The sequence below is a fragment of the Lycium ferocissimum genome, chromosome 9 (assembly GCF_029784015.1).
Source record: "Lycium ferocissimum isolate CSIRO_LF1 chromosome 9, AGI_CSIRO_Lferr_CH_V1, whole genome shotgun sequence".
NCBI classification, from domain to species: domain Eukaryota; kingdom Viridiplantae; phylum Streptophyta; class Magnoliopsida; order Solanales; family Solanaceae; genus Lycium; species Lycium ferocissimum.
In genome coordinates this window covers 17,993,269-18,014,418 of record NC_081350.1, presented here as the reverse complement: position 1 = coordinate 18,014,418, position 21,150 = coordinate 17,993,269, and the positions used below count along the sequence as shown (strand labels likewise).

Here is a 21,150-nt window from a genome sequence, read left to right as displayed (position 1 = left end):
ACAGATACATAATTGAACTAGTTAGAATGCACGGGGTCTACGGGTGTTGCTGGCTTGCTTGCAATGAAAAGAAAACGTTGATATATAGTCAATAGGCAATTATAAGAAACACAAGAGGTTTCTGAGTAATTGCAGTTGATGCTCGTGTTTCTAAGTTGATTTCAAAACTTATACAAGTGAGTTCTAGGTAACCATTTTAGATTTTTGAATAAAAAATTAAATTTCAGTACAATATCGTGGAGTTTTATTTTTAGAAGTTAATACTCCGGAACATTTTCAAATTTCTTTAAGTGAAACTCTAGGACGCTAGCGGAAAAGATGAAAAAGCGGGCCTCTTTCAAATGAAAAAAAATAAGGCAAAAAAGTTTTTGTAGCTGAAAATTATTGACTATATTTCAATTACAATTCTTACGTTTGCCTGTAAATTTTCCAATCTATTGGTAGTTAGTTGCCCAAGTCCGATTCAATTGATGGCCCAAGACCCTTCCAGATCCATAATCAGAAGTGTGAGCAGTTCGAATCCAAGATTAGTTTTTCAGACTTGTTTTTGGTAACTTATAACAACTCATATAATATGCCAGAACTGAAAGATAAAGAGTTGTTAGAGGTAAATAAATGTAGATCGCCCTATTGGACTGGGACCCAAATTTATATAGGTAAAACTATATACGAAGAACAAATAATTACAGCACTAGAACAAATAATTACAGCACTCTTTCACATGCATATTTGCCACTTAATTATGATTAAGTGATATGTTTTATTATTTTAATTCTCACATGCTGAGGATACTTTTCTTAATTTGATATAGACACTGACTGTGTAAATTGTAAATACTTCCCAAATAGGGGTGGACGACTGAGCGTAAAGTTGTTATCATGGGTTCATTAGCTTTCGCTCGTGCCCTATTTTTGTGTTAAAAGAAATTACTAAATAAGTCGTGAAAATTTTATGAGATGCCCTATTTGATCGCCCCATCTAACCTCTGCGTACTTTTAAAAAAATATTTTAAAAAATATTTAACTGGTACTCACGATCAATATAAGAAACTTCATAATTCGCTTCTTCCGATATGTTCTTTTCCACTCTTATTTATCTCCTAGAAATTTTTCGGTCATAGATTCAACATCTTCAAGGAACCAACACTTGAATTGAACAACCTTACTGTCCGAAATCTTTACCCTCAGATCGAGATCTGAAGTTAGAATTGCTTAAAGCGATCTTTACACTCAGATCAAGCTATGAGGTTAGCATTGCTTAAAGCGAACTTCAAATGTGATTCTCTGAAGTTTGCTCTGTCACGAGGAGAACTTCATAACTAATTGTCTTTAGCATGCACCACGGGAGAACTTTAGTCACAATAGTTTGAAGTTTAAGGACTACTTCAGGAACTTCAGACACGATTGTCTAAAGTTTGCACTATCACGGGGAAAATTTCAATAATAATGATTTAAGTATGCATTGCCGCAGGAGAATATCAGTCATTATAATCGTATGAAATATGCACTGGCAGAGGAGAATTTCTATCCAACATTGTCTCGGTTAGGACTTTTTTTAGAACTTCGACTCAATTGTCCTCAAGTTTGCACTGTCACGGGGAGAATTTCAATCATAATTGTCGAAGAACTTCATACGCGATTGTTGAAAGTTTGCACTCGGTTTTTTTGAAGTTTACACTACCCGAAATTTGTGACTTCAGATGCGAAATTTAGAAACTTCAATTGTGTATGTCTGAAGTGGATAAATTTGCCAAAAAAAAAAAAGTGTTGTACAACTGAAATGGCGGCCCCAAAATCGAGAATATCTGCACTACCAGATTTCAAACCTAATAAATCAAATAATCTGTGGTAGAATTTTAAACTCAAACTCAAATAATTCAAATCTCGAATCTGTCTCGGCTTCTAGATATATACATTTCAAAATAGGTCTTGATTCTTAAAGGGTGTATGTGAGAAGTTTCTAGTGTTGTGAATGAATTTGGATGGTGCCTGCCTGCAAGCTGCCCTAAATGCAAATGGTAAAATACAACAATAAGTGCAATGAATTACTTGTCAATGCATAATGGTCTTGAACCATCACCATCTTTTGTGGTCATCCCCTCTCTCTCATTAAGGCACCACCATGCATCCATTATGTACAAAATAAAAGTCACAGTACAATGGATGTACCTTAGCTTGTCTTTCTTTTGGAGTTCACATGGTGGATTGATTTTCCCTTTCCCTTATTGGTTACAACTTGTCATTCACAGCCATAATCAAAGTTAATAATAAAGCGTCCTACTCTCTACAACAGCTATTTACTTTCTACTTTGCAGCTCTACTGTAGGTCATGGTCCCACCACCAAACCCCACCTATAGCGGACAGTGACCATACAATTACAATTTGTGGGATAAAACGGTTAAAGAAACAGACGAAGAGGTTAACTTTGGTAAATTGTTACTTTCAGGAGCTTTACTGTTTCTTACTCTCTCCTGTCCCAAAGAAAGACAAGGTAAATATAAAATTTATGGTAAAAATATTTTTATCTTGGAAAAAAAAAATCTGCTTCTACTTCATTAGAACTTTTTTTTTTTTTTGAAAAGAAATAATTTTACCTCCAAAAACTTGACCAAACAGATCATTGGTGCACAAGTTGTTCACGAGTTTGCTAGTATTTCTGTTCAGCTCCGTGTGACCTATAGGTCGCGGGATTCAACCGCTATATAAGAATAATAATCCAGACAGTGAGGTGATGCCACGCGACACTCTCGAGCATGCCTTTTTTCCAACCAACGCGTTAACGTAACGCTTTTGATAGACGATTTCCCTTTTTTATGATTTTTTATATAGTATCACCTCATTGTGCTTAGTCAGTTTACCTTTGTCATTAAGTAGTTAACGTAGAATGCTTTGTGCAGAGGACTTATTTTATTTTCAACAATATTTCAAGAAAAAATAAAACGGCGCCAATCAATTCGGTCAAGGAGCCATGTGAACGAAATTAACGGGAAAAGATGACCTTAGGATTCTATTTAATTTCAAATTTTATGCTTGACTTATTAGAAGATTCTCCAAAAGCTCCAACTTGCAAGCTTGAAAGATAAGCTAAGCGTTCGATTACAAATGTCTAGTCAAAATCCAGAAATCACAACGAGATTATTCTCAGTTTCTCACTACTGCTCGTTGTCATGCATCAATATTCTAAACGCGTATATTTGTCTAGAAAAAAATTGTTGTAGAACATTCAATCTTGGGAGATTTATTTCATTTCATTTATTACTATATACTATAATATTAGTATATGATAGTGTTATTTGATTTAATACCAAATTTACAATGTTAATTTAACTTATACATGCATTATTAGATTAAATAAAATGGTTATTATGTTATAGATACTCTCACTCCGAAATTAGGTGTTCATTTGCTATTATGGACACCAAATTCAATGATACATTACTAGAAATAGAGGTTTTTCCTACCGACATTCAGTAGGAAATTTGTGCTATAAAACATAATCTCTCCACCTCATTCCCACTGAACCAGTCCACTAGGAAAACGCATGGTGAGAAACAGGTTATCGCTGAAACGGTAGAAAATTTTCTAATTTTTCTATGTGAAAACACTGATATTTAGGTTTTTCCACTTACATTTTGTGAAAATAATGAAAACACTAACCAGAAATTTCATGCTCAAATCATGAAAATAATTTTTTTGATAGAGAGTACTCCATTCTTTAATGAATCATACGTTAGACGAATCAAAATTAGTCGAACTAATAAAGAAGTATTTATATTTATTTTATACTAATAAGTATATGCAAAAACGAAAAAAAGGGCCTTTAGAAAAATGAAAAAGCATACAAGGTCTATATTTGACGTTTTCAATATTCCTTCTTTGTGAAGTTTAGGAGGGTCCCCTCCCACGTGGCATATCATTATCAGCAAACCACATTGGATTAGATGGCCGCCCCTTTTACTGACCCATCGTGTCATATGGATAGGTGGTCCCCATTTTTCCGAAGTTTATTGATATTCAGAGAGTTTACCTACCTCACACTTGCCTATTCTGGCAAATTTAAGAAGAAGAAAAAAGAGAGAGTATAGTCTTTGGAGTCGCCCGCAAATCGGGCTTCAACATTCAATATTAAAATTTCAAAGTTGTACAGTTTAGACCCTTAGCTACGGAAGTGAGAGATTGTAGGAAAATGAGAGTAAATAATCAAATCCTTTTTTTCTTCCTCTTTGATTGTGCTAGTGAAAGTGTAGAAACATTACTTCCTCTCTTTCAATTTATATGATGTAAATTGTTTAATGTTTATGATATTGATTTACATTGCCTTATAGTATATGATTTTTATTGCAAAGACATTTCCCAACTTATGTGAAAGAGAGAGTCAACGATATTTTTCATTTTTTTGTGCGGATTGCCCTTCAAGGGCATTGGTCTTTAATTTTTGCCCCTCAAATCGGTGGTTTTTAATTTTTGTCCTTCGCCTAATATCCCGAGGTTCTGGGTTCGAACCCCAGCTCAGTAAAAAAAGAAAAAGAAAGAAAAAAAGGAATTCGCAAGGCAATGCAAAACTCTCCCTCCCTGAGGCAGAGTTGCAAAACTCTGACTTGCGAATTCAAATTCTACCTTGCGATTTTTTTCTTTTAACTTTTGATTGAGCAAGGGTTCGAACCCGAAACCAAGAGATTTTTAGCGAAAGGAGAAAAATTAAAGACCACCAATTTAAGGGGGAAAAATTAAAGACCAATGCCTTTGAAGGGCAATCGTGCAAATGACCCGATATTTTTTGGAGTACTATGATGGTGTATTTAGTCCTCCTTGGGCCCTTTTTACTTTAAATGTTTTAGGATGAGGTGTGGCACGTGATGAGTAAAACACCACTCTTATCTTCGTCGTGACTTGCTACTTTATTTTTTTCTGTTTTCCATTTAGCTGGGGATTATCCGGGTAGTCAATTCGTTTGCTTAGAGGTTCCATAGACAACTGTGTTAAATTGTAACATTGGCCACATAATATGTATGAGTTATATTTGTTGATTTGTAAATATATTTATTCATATGAAATGGGCCGAATGAGCAAAAATTTAAATGTTTCATTCACGATTTGTGAAAAATAATTCATTATTTTTTAATGCATATAGTTAAAGCATCTCATTTGGATTGGTTCACTCGATGTTGGTAGAGTGCTGAGTGTCAATCACATCAATCCACGAATTTTGGGGAGTGAAATAGGAATTCTATTTTGAGAATTAGAAAACTATCCGGGGTAAAGCAATGAATACTTTACTAAGTCAAAAATATTTATAAGCTTAAAAAGCCAAAGTTTAGGGGAATGACACATGAAAATTTTATATAAAATCGTGGGAAGATAAAATATTTTGTATGGCATATAAGACATAATAAATTTATATAAAATGAGCTTAATTAGATTTATCAGAAGGACAAATGAGTCGTCAAAGTGTGAATGAAGGACTCCCCACACATGAGATATATTCCTCCCAATGAGAACCAACTATAAGTAGTACCATCATTCAATCAATTTTTTGATCGGTTTTAAATTACAAAATAGAAGAATGCATTATTTTGAGAATGAAACCCCATCTTTATCGTGGTAGAAATACTATTTTAGCACTAGACCACTATTGTACTTCTATTGTTTAACTTATACTCTCAAGCTCATTTTTTTGTGATAAAAATCGATTGAATTCGATCAATTTTCTAAGAAATTAAATTACCCACCAACGTGATCGATAATTCGATCGGTTTTTTCTAGATAGAAGATTTGACCAAAAAATTGACCGAACTCAGTCAATTTTTTCAAAAATTATTTTAAATTGACCATAAATTTATTTTTAAAACATTGACCGCGTCGATCAATTTTTTTTTTTTAAACGAATTTTGGCGCTAAAAAAAACAACTAACCTAGCAATTATCTTCCTTTAGATATCTCCTGTGTGTTTTAGTTGTGATTATCAGGGCCTATTCCAAGTCTACACAGATATGGAATAATTTCATCTCACAAATTGAAATTAATATTACGAATGTTAAGTTGATGCTTGATTGACTTGATGATATTATAAAAAATGTTTGAGAATCTTCTTGTAGTGCATTCTTATAATTTCAATCGTGTGGCATATACAAAAAGAACAAGATAAATTTGAATGAAAAGAAATGTCCACCTACAACACTTTTATGCAAACATATTAGAAATTATGCTAAGAAAACTAGAGAAGTATTTTCTAGCCAAATCTCTAATTCTAACCAAGTAAAATAATGGCTTCATCTCCTTCCTTGTAGGTCAAGATTAATTGAATATTGGTGGCATTGTCAAGACCCAAGTTAGAGATGTTTTTGAAGAATTGTTTTAGAGATGAACAAGCAAGGTGGCTATTGGCTAGTTTACGTAAGATGAAACTTATTTTAAGCTATCACTACATTGTCATGAAACATCAAATAAGGGGATAAAATTAACTCAAGAAATGAAGAAAACTAGAGGTGAAAGCAGTGTTTTTAAAGGCGTTTTCGGGGCGGGGCGTACAAAAAACGCTCCGGGGTGCAAATCAGAGGCGTAGATCCATAGGGTGTACACCTTAGAATTTGGGCCGCAAGTCTCGGGCACAAAAGCATAAGCCCCGGACGTAAAATTGTCACCCCGAGCATTAAATTTAACTGTTTTTTATTGCTTTAAAAGTATTTTTTGTGATATTTTATGGTTTTTATTATTGGTTTAATGATATTTATACTTCATGTTATCACGTTTTCATGTTGTAGTAATTTTTTCTAAAATTTATAAATAACAAAAGCAACTCTCATAGAAAATAATACTATCATAAAAAGTTTTTTTAGATGATTATGTCTGAAATTAATAGGACAGAGATTTCATACCACTATGTTGTTGAAGAAACTTTATCTATTTTTTGTCATTGCTCTTATACTTTTCACCCTTCTCCTTTTTTGAAATAAATAAATAAATACAAATCACTGCAAAATTGAGAGTCGGAAGGACTAATAGATGTGGAGATTGACGATGAAGTGAACAAAGATTTCATTTTAAACATTATCTAGGCTATTATCATTTTCTGTGTTGTTATCTTTCTCAAATAATAATTTTAATAATTTTTTTTTATATTATTGGTGATTTATTTAAATTTATTTGCAGAATTTTAATAAATTTTTTACTTTTGCTTATTTTTTTTAGTAATAAAATTATAAAATTGGAGATACATGAGATATACGCCCCGTGTGCTACAGTGACTTACACCCCCCGTGTCTCGCTCCTTACGCCTGCCTCCCCGACCCCGCCTCTTGAAACACTGGGTGAAAGCAGGCTTTCTACTTGATGTTAAGCTTATCAAAGAGAAGGACATATATTATCACCCTCTTAGGGCTATTATTTAAGACTGTATTTATCGTAAACTACGAAAGCTATTATTATACTTGAAGGGAGACTAATAAATAATCTTTTTTTTTGCGCGGATTGTCCTTCATTTGGAGTGGTCTTTAATTTTTGTCCTTCAAATTGGTGGTCTTTAAGTTTTGTCCTTCGCCTAATATCCCGAGGTTGTGGGTTCGAACCCCTGCTCAGTAAAAAAAAAAAATCGCAACGCATAAGTTGCAAAATTCTGCCTTAATTATTTTTAATCTCTATTATTATAGAAGAGTGGGCCCCACCTTAATTTTTTTTTTTCATTCCTACTATTATAGAAGATTAGGCCCCACCTTAATTTTTTTTTTCAATTTTTCTACTATTAAAGAAGACCACCTTATTATTATTATTATTATTATTATTATTTTTTTTTTTTTTTTTTTTTTTTTTAGTGACTGACGACGATCCTTCTATATAGAAACATGAGTTTCTATATAGTAGTAATATTACAATTTTCTTTATAGATTTGCCCTACTTGATCTATTATTAAATTCTTATTTTGGACAAGAAATATTATTATTTCCTTTGTTCCAATTTAAGTATCTTATATTTCTTTCTGGTCTTTCTATTAAAAGTGATTCTTTTTATATTTAGTTAATATTTCAATTTCAACATTTTAGGACCACAATATTTAAGGGATTATTCATATATATATAAAATTTAAGATCACAAGATTCAAAAATCTCCCTTTATTTTTTAAATTAAATTAAGACATTTAAATTGGGACGAATAGAATATTTATTCTGAAAAGTACTTTTACTGTTGAAAGTCGAAATTTGGAGGTGTCTACACCACATAATATGGCCCGTTAATAAAACGTACAGTTTTCACCTTTTAAAAACAAGAAAAATGAGCTGCAAAGTAGTTTAATAAAGAAAAAGATGAATCAAATAAAAATTCGAATAAGTTGTCCACTCTCACAGTTGCAAGCTGAGTGCTTACTCGGCGCCTCTGCTGCTAAGCTTTGATTAAGCGGATAAGAAGATAAGACGGAAAAAGGAAAAAAAACGGCAAGAGAAAGAAATTGTTAGCTAAAGGTGTGAATGGAATCCAAAGAAGAGGTTGGTTTTATTTGTGGAAGAATGTCATTGGTGGAAACCCTCTGATGAGGGGGGCAATACTTGATTGGCTGAAGCAGGTTTTCTATTCAGATCAGATCAGATCAAGTGAGAGAAAAAGGAAGCCAATTCCATCTTTGATGTTATCCACAAGCAGTCAGGTCTCTTCTCTTTCTTACCCTTTAAATTTTTTTAAATATAATTTAATTATTGCTCTTGTTTATCTCCATATTTTAATATGTGGGATTTCTACATATGTGTTTCTACATGTAATTTCTAGAGTTTCTCTGTCTCTCTCTGCGTGTGCTTGCAAGTTACATGCTTGATGCTTCCCCCCCTTTCTTTTTGTGATTTAGGTTTTTCGATTTATTTAATTGATCCATTCTGGCACGGCAAGTCCTAATATTTTATTTTTGGGTTCAAATGCTTATTATTTTTGAAGTTTATGTGAACTTTCGTCACATTAAACTTATGAGGTGTATGATTGAAATTTCAGGAAAGAGAACTAGTTGGATATGTTTGATACATCTATAAGCTTTTTTCTTGCTAAGAAGATTGATGAAAATCTATCATCAAAGAAAAAAGATCTACACAAGATGTTAATTGACCTAAAGAAAGCATATGATCAGCTCCTAAGGGTGTCATTAGGGTGTGCATATGATCAGCTCCTAAGGGTGTCATTAGGGTGTGAACTACTTATTAAATGTGATAAAATTAGTCCATGAAAACATGACCTGTTCAAATTTGGATTGGACTCGTCTATGTGTTAGCTCAGCCCGTTTTAGCCCATCAAAAATTGAGCTAATATGTAGCCCAAATTGACCCATGAGAAATTTTGTCAATTTTTTTTTAAAAGTCACTTCTTTGATTTGGTGTTATATATGGCCATAATAACTTGAAAAATAATTTTATTAGGTACTAAAAATTATAAAAGAACAATGAAAGAAATTAAAATTGAACGGGCTGTGTTATGACCCTCTATAGTCCATTTCAGCCCTACCTATTTCAAAGACAAGTAACTTTGGGCAGGTCAACAACCCACCCATTTATTAACTCAACCCAACTCGCCCATTGTCACCTCTACCTGCGATTAATAAAGTGCGTGGATTGAGAACTTTGAGGTCTCAATTTCAAATTTCGGGGGAGACCAAAATACTAGCTGATTTCATCTGTCTATTCAAGTCTTGTTGTAAAAATTTACTTGATACCTGTATTGATGAGAAGTAACAGATACCTCATAAAATTAATCTAGATGCGCACAAGCTGACATGAGACACCACAGTTATAATTTTTTTCTTAATAAAGTACTCGAAAAAGGTTATTTGTTTGTGATGGAGAAGAAAGAAACTCATTCAATATAACACTGCCATAAAGAACTCTCTCCGTCCCAGTTTAAGTGTCTTAGTTTGACTGAGCACGGAGTTTAAGAAACAATGAAAGACTTTTGAGTTTTGTGGTCTTAAATTAAAGATGTGTGTAGTCCTTTAAACTTTGTGGTCTTAAACTTGCCCTGTAGTATCTTGGAATTGGAAAACTTACTAGATATAGAAAAAGACACTCTTTTTAGGACATACCAAAAAGAAAATACCTAAGTTGGGATAGAGGGGTATGTATTAAAGAGTTGTCACTAGGGTGAGAAACTAGTAAAAGATTCAAAAGAGTTTTCTATCATCGTAGGTTATACCACGACTTATTACCCTAGTTATGTATGAACTATACAATACAAGATGAGGTTTTATGGCTTTACAACATTATATTGTGCTAACTGATGAAATCAACAAGGGTGCCGAAGTTGTGGGGTGAAGTTATTTGGAGTAATTGTGTTGGTGGTGGTATAAGTATCAGAGGCAGATTTTGATTTTGAACTTTATAGGCTCCTACGATCTCATGTTAACATAAAATATTTTGTGAATTTCTTAATATAAATATAGGGTATCTGAACGATAGTTACTGAGTTCACGAACCCGTACCTTAAGCGTTAGATTCGTCCAGATAACCAATAGGATAGTCGAGGTGAGTGCAAGCTGAACAAGATACCACCGTCACAAATAAAAGTAAGACCGAATAATTGCACCACAAGCTTAATATAAAATAAGTGAAGTAAAAGTGAGATTAGACAATATTATTGTGCCTAAAGTAAATGAATTAAATATTTGGGCTTGACGTTCTAAGAGAATAGTATAATATGAAAATGTTACACATAAAATTGAAATACAATGATTGAAATGTAAAAGGGCTATACGAATATTATTTGATAGAAGAATATCCACGAAGGCTAAATGCACTTTTTTTTTAATTTTTTTTTTTTAATTGTTTAAATGCAATTCATTTTTGAGTATTCAGTTTGATAAATGTTATCTCCATCACTTACTCTGGCCGGTGTGGAGTCGTATATTAGTTTCTACTATCTTGAATTTCTAGATATTCATCTGTGTTTTGTATCTCTCTTGCTAATTCAGTTTTGCAAATTTTTGTCAATTATTCTCATACCACATACAATGTGGTATTGTGTAGAAATCTGTGGGTAAAGCATGGTATTCGTGTTTTGACAATAAATGCACATTCAATTTGTCTTCTAATGGGTTTTATTGTTTTCATAGAAAATCCTATTTCCTGTATGTTTTGGGGGGCAATCAAGAATTGATATTATGGTAAGAAATGTATGAATGTACTGGAAATGAAAAAAGTTTAGCATTACATCACATTGACTTTTGTCCGAGTTGTGGATCAAAAAAGAAAAATATTTTTATCCCTAGTAGAAGTGTGAACAGAGACGAACTTATAAAACTTAAGGTCCCTTTTTTGTTCTCACGCAAAAAAGAAAGTTGCTTTCTCAAAGCTCTATGTTATTAGGAAAACTAGTTGGAGTTTTTTACTGTACCTAAGTTTGTAGTCTAAGGAAATGAAGTTTGTGAAAACCATGCAAGATTATGATTTACATTTGGTCAAAGAAGCTTGATGATTTCTTACTAGTATTTGTCTGAGTTTTGGCGGGAAAAATTACCATTTAACTATGTTGATAAGAAATAACAAGTACTTGAGACAACAACAACAAATTCAATGTAATTTCATAAGTAGGGTACTTGATACAACAAAAAAAAAAATCCAATATAATTCCATAAGTGGGGTCTACGAAGGGTAAGATGTACAAAGCCTTACTCCTACCTTTATGGAGTAGAGAGGTTGTTACCGATTGATCCTCAGCCGTCCTCCTCCTTTATCTGGAATTAGGACCACTAAGGTGAACGAGCTCAGACAGTGTTATAGTTAGGGGCGGATCTAGGGCTCAATGAGGGTGTTCACCCCAACACCCTCGACAAAAAATTACACTGTATATATAAAGTATTTTTATATTTTTTATATACATATATAGATTTTGACTACCTTGAACACGAGTAAGAGTTAGTTCAAAGGGTTTAGGGGGTTCAAAATTCATCTTTAAGGTTCCAAATTTGGCCTCAAACACTATATTTTTATTTTTCAAACACTATAAGTGAAAATCCTGAATACGTCACTAGTTATAGCAGTTAGTTAATGAAGTAGTCAAAACACCTGGCTACATATCTAACATCAAAATTATTCACATCTCACCCGGTGAAATAGTCAAATTGATTGTCTACATGTCTATTGTCTAGTGTCAAAATTATTGCATATCTCGAGTTAATTGTGTTAGCTCACGCTGATTTTAAGTTATACACTGCAGACAGCAGTGTATTTACTTTAGGCCAACTTTATTGCACTATCTGGTCCCCTACAAGATAGCACTTTATACCTTTTATTTTATATGAAGGTATTTAGTTAGATATTTTTTGGGTTTTAAAGTGCTAATGACGTTCATATTATTCTAGTGGCGATGGGATAAAATATTAATGTAATAACTAAAAAGTTAGAAAAAGCATCACATCAAAATTTTAAAATTTGTATAGTTTAATAAATGAGTGTTGAAAATTTAAGAAGTTGTACTATAGAAATTGAGTGGTGCCGATGTTGCTCGGATTCTCTAAAAATATTGCAGCACCTAGGGGCGGGCATGGTACAGTATGGTACGGTATTTAAAATTTCGATTCGATAATTTCGGTTTTCGATATTTAAAAATACTATACGATTACCATACCAAATTAATTCGGTATGATTTGATATTTTTAAATTCGGTTCCGATATTTTGCGGTGCGGTAATTGGATAATCATAGTTTGTTCGACTACGACTTGTATATATACATATGATAAAGAGTCCGAGCAACTTAACAAAACTTCAACTTTATTTTCATGTACTGAAAATTTGTAGTTAAAATTGAAAAAAAAGCATTTGAAAGTAAGTTTTTCTTTTTTGATAAAAAACTTACTTTCAAATACTCTTTTTCAATTTAACTTTAAATAATATCTTTTTCCAGATGTCAACTAAATCACGTCCAAACGCCTAATATATTTGGGAGAAAACTTAACCTTTTCCTATAACTGGAATTTTTGGAATAAATGTTGCCATTTGGTAATATTGATTGCCTGACACCTTTAACTTGCACAGTTATGTGAAAGGTTGGATACCATTAAGAGCCCTTTTTTTTGCCTCCCGGTGATGATTGGACATTTCCATGTGAATGATGGTTGAGCAATAACTCAGCTTTCACAGTTATCCTTTACTAGTTTGGATCATAGAACAGTAAAACATCACACATATATGGCAAAATGGAAATATTTTTGAACTTTTACCAGCTGGAGTGAACAGACCTCAGGATATATTACAATTAGGAGTTTTTAATCAAAACTCTAGTCTTTGGTGAAACCTCATAGTTTAGGTGTGTGCTAATACTTCTTATTTTATTCAAAGAACTTCTAAGATTTTGGGACAGATTACTGTATTTGCTTCCTACGTACACTACAGTGTCATACTCGTGAAGATACAGAAGGTGTCGGGTGCCACTCCAACTAGCTGATTGAGTGTTTTTTTTTTTTGTTTTCCCCCCCTATAACCAAGAAATCGTCCGACGGCACGCACGGTTCGAAACTTAATGAATAATGCACCTATTCCTCGACTCTTTTCCATTTAAATATCACTCTTCTGTCCATGATAGGATTCGAACTCATGTTGAGCGCCTAATCCACATACTAGGCATGCTCTTACCATTGAACCAAAAATTTTGAGGATTGACTTGAACTTATTATTATCAGACAATTTTGGATCAATTTGAAGATTCAAGGAGATCTTAGACTATGGCCCTTGGTAGTAAATAGACATTAGTGGATCTAATGTTTTTTGGTTACGTTAGTTTATTCGCACATGACTAATGTCTGCTATCTTCCGCTAGCGCAAGTATAAGGTAATTCTTGACCTATGTTACTCGGACTCTTCAAAAATGTCGAGGGGTGCGTGTCGGATACTGCAAAAGTAGTGTGTTTTTGAAGAATCCGATACGGATGCGGCACCGAAAGTAAAGAGTTCGAGCAACTTAATTGTTGACACAAAGTTTGGGCAAATGGGAGAATTCGCCTACTGTCGTTTCTGTTGGAATTTAACCATAGTTTCCAAGTATGTCCCTCGGGGGCTATGTTATTTAACAAGATCAGGAGTAGCATAAGTGGGATTCATGACCCTCTTTCTAATGCTTTTTCTTTAATCTTAAAATCAATCTACCGTTGCTTATAAGCTAATCCCATTTTACTGTTAGTGCTGTTACTCAGGAGCCATGCCACTAGCAGGTCCAAGTAGCATTAGAAATTAAATAGAAACTGTTTGGAAGAAAAGCAGCAATATAGGGAAGAAAACAGAAAGAAAAGGAAGGGGAGGTATGGAACATTTCTGTCTTTAACAGGCTGTGTATGTATTGCCTTTCCTAAAGGTCCAAGTACTCTGTTTCAAGGAACAGATGCTAGTCACATCAACAATTTGAACACAAACATTGGTTTTATTACACAAATATTATTTGCAATTCCATTATGCTCACACATACAATTGTTTATGCAAAGAAATGAGGTTACAATAGTATGGAGATTCTCCTGTCAGTTTCTGTAGCCTTCTGCTGACGTTTTTATCCTGGTCCCATGGTACCAACTTCCTAGCCTGCAGACAAATTGCTTGAAAGCCATCAGAAACTATATGCCTAAAATGCCCTCTTGTGCAATCAATCAAAAACCGGAACAAATAGCAAAACTCTTCAACAACAATAACTATAATCTCATATAAGTTGGGGTGAGCTATATGATTCCTCTTTATCATGTCACTCTATTTAAACTCATCTCGAATTAATACTACACAATAGAGAAATAAAAATCTCTAGAAGTCCACTATATCTTTTAGTGGCAAAAGTTCACTATATCTTGTAGTGGCATGAAACTTTCGGACACGACTGAAAGACTCCTTAAAAAAATAAAGGTTTAAAGTAAACATATTAACATGCTAAAACATATTCCCAACTAATTGGTTTCACCTCCCTACTCAACACTAGGTTTGCCTCGATTTTAAGAAATTCTAGGTATCTCACGACAACTTCTTCCATGTTATGTCAGGTGTACCACATATCCTTTTAACACCTTCACTCCCCATTGTTTCGTACCTACAGAATGGTGCATATGGGTGATCAACATAGAATATGACCAAACCATCTCAAGTAGTTTTTTTTCCCCAGTTTATCCTCGATATGTGCTACATGTATCTTTTGATGTGGCCAATTTTAATCTTGTCTGATCTTTTATGATTGCACATCCATTTTAGCATTCGCATCTCTATGATATTCATCTTGTGGATATGTTGGACTATAGCAGCCCAACATTAACTCTCATATAACATTGTTGGTCTTACAACTGTTTTATAATGCTTACTCTTTACTTTGATAGGTATCCTTCTATTACATAAAATCCTATAGTACTTCTCTATTTCAATCATTCTGTTTTGATATTATGTGTAACACCTTCGTTTATCATACCAAAATAGAAAAAGTCTTTGCTGCTTAAACTACTTTTTAGGATAAATTTTGTGGTGATATATATCTGATGACAACAGTAGTGATTAATCTCTGAAATTGATGACTTGAGAGGGTCAGGACCATGTCATGAAGTTATCTTTGCCCTTTTGTGCATGAAATAGAATGACTTAATTAGCATATAATTAAGGATTTTAGTATGTGAAGGGGGATTAGTATATCTATATCTTGTACAAGATAGGTATATAATTTGCAGATCAACTCTGTTTTTCTGCCTTTGACGTATGTGTGTGTATTTTCCTTAATTTTAATTGTTTGAAATGAAAAAAAATGAAGATTTTACTGCATTCCTATTGCTCTAAAGGAAATAAAGAGATAACCAATAATTTTACATGTACAACATAGAGTCCAACAAAATTTCGGTTCTTGCTCTTGTTGAATGACTCATCTGTCTTATTTTCACCATTTCTTAGAGAGGCAGTAAATTAGGTAAATTCCGAAAGCTATTTTGTTAACGGTTAGATAAGTATGAGATGTGTGATTGTGATAAAACCAGCTTCCGTTCTTGAGCATTGAAGGTTTTTCTGCAGGCCTTAATTATGCTGGAGGCTAGTGGACTGCCTTTTCTTTTTTGTTTCAGATGACCGAAAATCGGGTGCCAACCCTAGGACCAATCACATCCTTCGAAACTCAGGAATAATGGATTCACCTTTTTACCTTTCTCCACTTAAATATCAGGCTGCAAGGCTCGAACCAGCGTCCTAAGTCACAAGTCCCTCAACCTTTGTCACCTGAACCAAGTCCTGTAGGTTAGGGGCTGCCTTTTCTTTTTTCTTCTGTGTTTAAATTTCTTGTTTCTTTGGTCGTTTTATTTTTTGAAGACTGCAAATGTGATGGGAATTTCCAACCTAACCAAAAGGTCACATGAACATGCCATAGTGTCATAGATTTAGTTGCAGCACCGAAGTCATCAATGTCCATGCATCCTGTGAGAGTCCATTATTTCACACTTTGGAGTTTCTCTAACCTTGATCTGACTAATATAATGGACACAAGTCAAATTGTTTGCTTTGATGATGAAGTTGCTTTGTTTTCTAGTTTGACATCTCTTTTTGGATATTAAGCTTAATACTAAGGGGTTCAAACTTGACTATGACAACTTAAGTGATAGATGTGGTTGAGCCAGTCATAGCACCAACTTTGTGTTTTTTTTTTTATGGAATGAGATTAATTTATCCCAAAATGAATCGAGGGCGTTCAAACTATGGACTCTAAAATTGTAGCATAACTAATAATTCAATCACAATCGTGTACAATTCTCAATCTAAAGCATTGAACTTTTGTTTCTTTTAATCAATCGATATATCATGAATTTGATTATTTTTAAAGACGTGGTCACATTACGAAACAGATATTAAAGAACTGGCTCGGTTTGGACTAGGTTCGTTATACTATAGCAAGCTCGATTGGACTTGTTTTAGTACTGCTAAAACTTGGTTGGGTTCACCTCGAACTCGACTAGCTTATTACTATGGTAAGTTCTCTAGGCTTAGCTCAACTCATCTTAGATTCCTCTCGATAAAACTTTATTTATAGGTCAACTAGTTATATCTGCTTGATGTTACTATAGTGGATCCTCCAACTATGATGGAAGATTATGTCTCTGATTCTTTTAAAATAAGAGAAAGTGCTTACACATGTAACTGTCATTTTGTAGAGTAAAATCTGTTATGACTCTCTTCCTAACTACCCATCTAAGACAAGTAACAAAAGAGTAGTAGGGAAAATGGGAAAACTCCAAAAGTATTTAAAAACCCTAGACTGTCTCCAGCTATTTATAAGCACCCAAGAGACCTTCCTAACCTCTGCCTCTTCTCTGCATAGTATGTACTTTGGCTCTCAGAAAGTGAATGACATGTTTCTTTAGACCGACCTTCTTCCCATATTTGACCTCTCCAATCCCTTACTAAAAAAAGAACAAAAAAGATCCCAAAAAGCAAAGCCATTGAGTGAAAGATGAGGGGAAGATCTTCACCACAGCAAGGAGGAGTTATGGAAGTAGCAAAAGTTGATAAACTAAAACAAGAGCCTCATCTGTCTGGTGCCTATATTAGAAGCCTAGTCAAACAATTAACTTCTTCAAGAACCAAAGATAATTTGAATCCCAAAGACCATGATGATTCACTAGAGAATTCAACAAAACTTGGTGATAGTTTGTGTAGCGATACACAACTATCACCAAAGCCACCACCACCACAACAACCACCACAGATAAAAAAGAAACAAGTCAGGAGGAGACTCCACACTAGTAGGCCTTATCAAGAAAGGCTTCTAAATATGGCTGAGGCTCGGCGTGAGATTGTCACAGCCCTTAAGTTTCATAGAGCCGCTATGAAACAACAGCAGCAGCAACAACAACAACAACAATCTCAGGGGCCACAGTCGTTACAGACTTGGCCTCAGGAATCTTCAGGAGAAGAACAAGGGAAGCCAAAATCCCGGAGAAACCCCAGGATTTATGCTTCCAACACTTTGATGAACAATAATAACTTACCAAGTTACAACATGGAAAATTTCACCAATTCCACCTACCCTTGTCTGCCCCCTCAATATCCTTATTCTTCATCCTTTGGTTCCTCTCAATTACCTTTACAAGACCACCTCAATTTTCCTCTTCCTAACCAAACATTAGGATTGAACCTCAATTTCCATGATTTCAACAATTTGGATGCAACCCCTTATTATAGCAGCAGCAATAACAATTCAATCTTTTCATCATCATCCCCTTCATCTTCTTCAGATGAATTCCATTATGTGGGATTATCCCAAGAAGGGGTGGCTCCAATAGCTCAAATGGTGAATCCAGAAGATTCAAGATTGCATCCATCAATGGATGACCAAGAAATGGCAGAGATAAGATCAATAGGGGAGCAACATGAGATGGAGTGGAATGACACCCTCAATTTGGCAACTTCAGCTTGGTGGTTCAAGTTCTTGAAAGCCATGGAAATTGGACCCGATGAGAAGAACATTGCTGAGGATGATTATGGGTGTTATCCATTTGATGAAGTCATGGAATTCCCTGCTTGGTTCAATCCAAATGAAAGCTGCTTGCAACAACATGTCGATGATACCTATTCTGATCCTACCTTACCTTGGTAACTATTGCTTACTCTTTTCATTTCTTTTTTTATTTTCTTTTTTATTTTTAGTTTACCTTTTATATTTAAATATTAGGAAATGTTTTTTGTTCCTGGGTCATCTTACCGTACAAGATGCTCTTGTTTATATTTATGACCATCTTTTGTGTGAAAACGATCACTTGCAGAAATGCAAGATAAAGTTTGAGTTATAACAGTTTTATTACCACCTTTTAACATCTTTTGTTATCAGATAAAAACAGTTCAACCCAAACGCCTCCACATTAATTCTGTCATACTTAAATCATTTTTTTTCAGAGCAATAATCAGTATATTTTAGTAATATGAAGAAGTTGTTCTAATTGGCTTTAAAAGATTTTAAATTTCGTTGGCCTAAACTGATGCATGGTTAGACAACACCCACCAACATCATGTTTTGTTGGTTTTAGTATACGCAAGTATGGGTCTTTGCTAGGATTGACACGTCAAACGGTGGAAGAAATGAAAGAGACAACCCATTGGGCCCACCTTTATGTTTTTGCTTTTTTCATTTTTTTAAAATTTGGAGGTAGGAGTTTGTTGGGTGTATGGGGAAATATTGAATTAGTACTTATCTCTTGTGGATTTGGATTAGTAATCATGTAGGTAAAAACTTACTCGCATGAGCTGTTTACAAATTACACTAAATCATATTATATATGTATCGGCTTCATGTAAATATCCAATGCAGTATAGATAAGTCTTTACTATCAGTATAACTAGATGACTATCAATTATCGCAGTCCTTCATTATATTATAATTAGAAATTTCCTATTCAAGCTACAAATGAAGTCGCAGTTGATATGTAGTGTTTTACAAGTGAGGCGTTCCGATGCGAATCCCAATAGTAGAGTCCTAAAACGGATACCGAACATTAAATTGAAAAATAAAAATATTGACAAATTGTATTTCTATATTCCTTTTCTTTAACTAAAAGAAGGAAGTTAGATGCTGTTTTTATTTATTTATTTATTCTTTAACTAAAAGAAGTTAGATGAGGTGCTTATTTATTATTTACTCATATCATCATCGTCGTCATCACCATCAAATCTTTGACCTTTATTATATTTTCATTGTTCTTTTCTTCTTTTTGAAGTGTATTATAGTTATGTTCAGAGAATATTTGTTATGAGTATGTCATTAAACTACTATCTTCTCCATGTTCTTATTTTAATTTCTTGTTTTACAGTATGGACATTGAAGAAATTGAAGGGATGGATGCAGAATGGTTAGCTTGAAAGAAGAAGATTGATTGGTTTTTGTTATAATCAAATCTTTGGCCTTTACATTGAAGCCCCCAGTTGCTGTTTTTTTTTTCTTCTTTTTATCTTTTTATTTGGGGAAGCAGGATTTTAAATTTCTCCATTTCTTTGCTTTTTTATTTTATTTTATTAGATAGTCAGTAATAAAGGCGTTTTCTACAATTCGCAGGCTCTAGAGAAAAATAATAGATGAGGGAGAAATTATTATACGTATGTCACCCAGTTTTCCTTTTCCCTCAATTATGAGAGATCTGATATTTAATGGTTCTCATCATTGTATTTTAATTTATAGCTAGAAAATTTTGTACTCATACTCTATTTGATTGTGTATCTTCACAAGAATATTTTAGAATTTCTGGGGCTAAATTATTGAAGAGAAGCATGCAAGTTTAATAAGAAAAGGGTCATCACTTTTTTGAACTTCTTGGTAAAGTGGTTATTTATCCTTGGATATCAAATACTATGTTTCTTCATCAATTTCTTGGTTACTGAGATTAATCAGACATGTGCAATTTAGTGTTACTAATTTAAAACACTTGAAGATGGCCAGTTCTTTTTAAAATTTTACACTAATACAAGGAAAACTTACATTGATAAGTTAAAAATCGTATTCAATCTGTTACGCTGTGCGATTGACCTCATGTACCCTATTTGCATATAAATGTAGTTCTGCGTTAATGAAATTATCGTTAAGGTTGTTTAAATTGCATGTTTTTTTTTATTTTTATCTTTATTTTGATTCTTTGAATTTTTCGGGTTATGAGTAAGGAATTGACAAGAAAACAGGGACGTGAAAATTAAACCAACGTGTATTATGAACCCACAGGTGAGAAACTTGAGGAGGTAATTTATTGTATTTATGATGAAATCTTGTCTAAAACTCAAAAAAGTTTATTCCATATTAAAAGTGAGGAAAAGATAACATGTTAATATGGCTTGACCTTGTAATTTTTTTCCATCGTGATCTTGTAATTCATAAAGTTGATGCTTTCTTTTAGCTTTTATTTCCTCAAGTTGGAGGGAACAAAAGAAAGAGAACAAGACAATAAAATAAACGAAATATAATGGGCAAGCTAAAATTATTCTTCCATACAGTTGGGTAAGCTCCATGATGCTCTTATTTTCCTGCTTGCTCCTAATTCCACCAAGACATATGTGTGTATATATATAAAAAACGTGCAATGCACGTTTATCTCTTATTATTATAATAAAATATTGAATTTTAATCATACACATTTTAAGAATTTTTGTTTGAGTTATGAAGGCATTTGGGCAGTCACTATTGGCAAATTAATGTATGTGTTTTTCGAATGAAATTTA

At 33.6% G+C, this 21,150-nt stretch overlaps 1 protein-coding gene across 1 annotated transcript; it reads left to right on the top strand.

Annotated features, from left to right (window-relative positions):
* Positions 1-8,265: 8,265 nt before the first annotated feature.
* Positions 8,266-20,140, top strand: LOC132029767 (uncharacterized). The gene is made up of 3 exons (XM_059419117.1): positions 8,266-8,635; positions 15,979-18,546; positions 19,758-20,140. The coding sequence occupies exons 2-3, from the start codon at positions 17,405-17,407 to the stop codon at positions 19,804-19,806; spliced, it is 1,191 nt and encodes a 396-aa protein (XP_059275100.1). The 5' UTR covers positions 8,266-8,635; positions 15,979-17,404; the 3' UTR covers positions 19,807-20,140.
* The last annotated feature ends 1,010 nt before the right edge of the window (positions 20,141-21,150 follow it).

Bases quoted from the DNA above. Each gene is read 5' to 3' on its own strand.
- LOC132029767 (XM_059419117.1), top strand. From the start codon at position 17,405: ATGAGGGGAAGATCTTCACCACAGCAAGGAGGAGTTATGGAAGTAGCA. The intron at 18,547-19,757 runs GTAACTATTGCT...CTTGTTTTACAG, and splicing joins TCTGATCCTACCTTACCTTG to TATGGACATTGAAGAAATTG.